Source organism: Tupaia chinensis, unplaced genomic scaffold (genome assembly GCF_000334495.1).
Source record: "Tupaia chinensis unplaced genomic scaffold, TupChi_1.0 Scaffold144682_1, whole genome shotgun sequence".
Taxonomy (NCBI): Eukaryota; Metazoa; Chordata; class Mammalia; order Scandentia; family Tupaiidae; genus Tupaia; species Tupaia belangeri.
The window spans coordinates 3,320,810-3,323,585 of record NW_006204543.1 but is presented as its reverse complement, the minus strand read 5'-3'; the positions used below and the strand labels follow the sequence as shown (position 1 = coordinate 3,323,585).

The 2,776-nt window shown below is 58.7% G+C and overlaps 1 protein-coding gene across 8 annotated transcripts in view; it reads right to left on the bottom strand.

Annotated features, from left to right (window-relative positions):
- Positions 1 to 2,776, bottom strand: part of NEO1 (neogenin 1) — a gene marked incomplete at its 5' end in the record, with an annotated part of 82,445 nt that overhangs the window by 10,721 nt on the left and 68,948 nt on the right. For all 8 annotated transcript variants that reach the window (XM_014583747.1, XM_014583753.1, XM_014583748.1 and 5 more), the window contains 2 exon segments: positions 544 to 636; positions 1,211 to 1,449. In XM_014583747.1, coding sequence (XP_014439233.1) covers positions 544 to 636; positions 1,211 to 1,449 — 332 coding nt within the window.

Genomic DNA, 2,776 nt, shown 5'->3' with positions numbered 1-2,776 from the left:
GTGCCGTTGGCAGGGGTGTGCTCTCACTGCCTGTCACTCACGGAGGCAATAAATAAACTAAAAAAAAAAAAAGCTTAAAAATTAAGTAAGGTTGAAAAATGTACTTTCTACTGTAAAGCTACTGTAAAATACAAGGTCTGCTAACTACGACCCCCATGGTGCCAGTCAGCACTGGGTGTGTCAGGAAGCCCAGGGACCACCTAGGGACGCCTGAGACACGCAGCTGTCCAGCCCGTCTCGAGGACTGCGGCCCCTTCTCTCCTGCAGGGCTGGGTGTTTTGAGGAGACCAGATACGTTGGTGCTCCGGGGAGACTGCAGAAACGGGCTTTTCAGCTTATCTACCCTAGACGCGAAGATGCTAGGACTTGAGAACATTATTTGCTGCACAGTACGTCAACAGTTTGACCCTTCTTCCCTTGAGATGTCACGACTGGCAGGTTATCTCGGGGACAGGACCAAGAGACATCAAAGAGGTTGCTGCTACTTGTCCCGGCGTGACCGGGCATGCAGGCAGCCCTGGGGAAAGAGAAGCTTCCACTCACGTTGGGGCGGCTGGGAGTCGAAGGGCATCATCATTTTTGGTCTCATTCCCCGCCTTCCAGCCAGTGTAGACATGCTATCCTCTGACTCGTGCCCTAGACATCAACACAGAGGCAGATGTAAGTGTGTGCCCGAGGCCAGCAGTCACAGCTCTGGAGTGGGTCTACTGGGGACGCGGGACGCACAGACAGCACAGAGGAACAGGGCATTTCTGCAGGGAGCGAGGCAGAGGGGCAGCCGGTCATCAGCGCAGCCGGTCATCAGCGCATTACAGGCATCCCTGCTGGAATCGGCGTGGATGAGACAGTGGGGCCACCATGGTCAGGGTGCTGTCCACCAGAGCAGCCACCGAGCGCCTCCTAAACTCCACCATGACAGCCGGGCCCCATGGAGGGACAGAAGGAAATGCAGATGTGGGCTGGGTCACCTCTGATGCTTGGGCAGCCCTTTGTTGAAGCCTCACGAGGGACCTAAAGGACGGGTCCAGAACCCGCCCCCCATCACAAGCTATTCAAGCTGTTCTCCATCAGAGGTCGCCAAGCCCTCTGACACACGTCTTTAAGTCTAACCTCACCTAGAAGTCGTCAAATGAAGGTGACCTTAGAGCATGGAAAGTGACTCGGGCGAGATGCCTCCCAGGCCGGGGAAAGGCCTGCCCCGAACACGCACCTCGGTAGGAGTTCCGCCTCTGGTGGGCGCTGCCGTCCAGGGGGTTGTCGACGGGCGTGATGTCCTGAGAGTTGCGGGGAATCGGAGTATCGGTCATGATGGGGTTCGGGTCTGGAGACTTATCGATGGGCTTCAGCTCCAGCCTCTCGTGATGGATCCAGAGGTCGGGGGGCTTGACATCCTTGGAGTTGCCTTTGTACTTGTGCGAGCCGTTCACGGACTTGCAGGCGGCCCGCTTCCTAGGCACGGAGGCAAGGGGAGTTAGTTCTTAGGGGTGAGAACTGCCTTTCTGAGAGACACTTCAAACAAAGGCAGAAACTGAAATTTGAAACCAAACGAGCAGCCTCAGGCGGGGTATTTCTGGGGAGAGTAGTGTCTGCACTCTGTCCACACCTCGCTGAAGGCTGTGTCAGCGGCCGTGGGACTCCGTGAGTGACGAAGGCAGCACCTGTAGGTGCAGTAATACCTACGGCAGGAGGCCCTCCATGAGCCCCCGCTGCCGAGAAGCACGCCAGTGTAGCAGCAGAGTTGGAGCAGGGCCGATGGCTCATACGGGAGAGAGGAGGCACGTTCCAGGGGCACCCAAACGAGGACTCCCACCCAAACGAGGAGTCCACAGTGGGGACACGGTGTCTGCCTCTCCGTCCTCAGCCTCTCCTCTCCTCGCCCACTCCCTGAGCATGCATTATCCTGATGTCCGCCAGGCCCTGCGCTATGCACTGCCGTGAGAAGAGAGGCAGACACGCACTCAGCTAGGATTTAAAATGCCCGAGCTTGGTGGAACACCAAGCGTTAGACGGTGATGTCCTGCAGCTGGATCTAGGTGGCCGAGAGAAACCTGAGGGACGAGAGAGGTGAAGGACAGGAAGAACATTCCAAGTGGCAGATGCAGCTCGCAGGACGTGAGGGCACAGAGGACAGCCTGGTGCGGCTCAGGGCCTGGAGGGGCCTGGAGCAGTGCCACACAGCAAGCCAGAGTGGGGCTGGGAAGGGGGTCTGGGGGCAGATCCCAAGAATGCCTAGTCTGAACTTCCTTCCCCGAGTACCGAGAAGCCACTCGGTGGCTTCATGCAGGAGAGGAGGAACAATTTCAAGTTAAACTTCACACCCTGTGGCGTGAGGAGTGGATGCATGGGGTGGGGACACAAGAGGCCAGCTGGTATGCAACTGCCGTGGTCTCAGCTGTGACCCAAGGTGGCCGAGATGGCAGCAATAGAGGGACGAGGCAGTAAGAGCTTGGCAGGCAGGAATGACAGGTTTTGTGAGCCAAGGGGAGAGGGCAGGCGGGGGCAGAAAAGGAGAGAGAACAGTGAGGGATGCAGCCAGGGGTCCAGGCCCACGCCACTCTCAGCACAGGAACAGCGGGGTGGAAGCAGCTTTGGCTGCAGAGATGAGGGCCCCGTTTGGGTGTGCTGACCTAAACGAGCCTCCCAGACACTCCCAGTTTCTGCATTGGCCAGCTGCACGGGGAGGAGGGCGGCCGGAATGGGCCCACTGCCCCAGCACACGGGGAGGAGGGCGGCCGGAATGGGCCCACTGCCCCAGCACACGCGGGAGCGGGCGGGC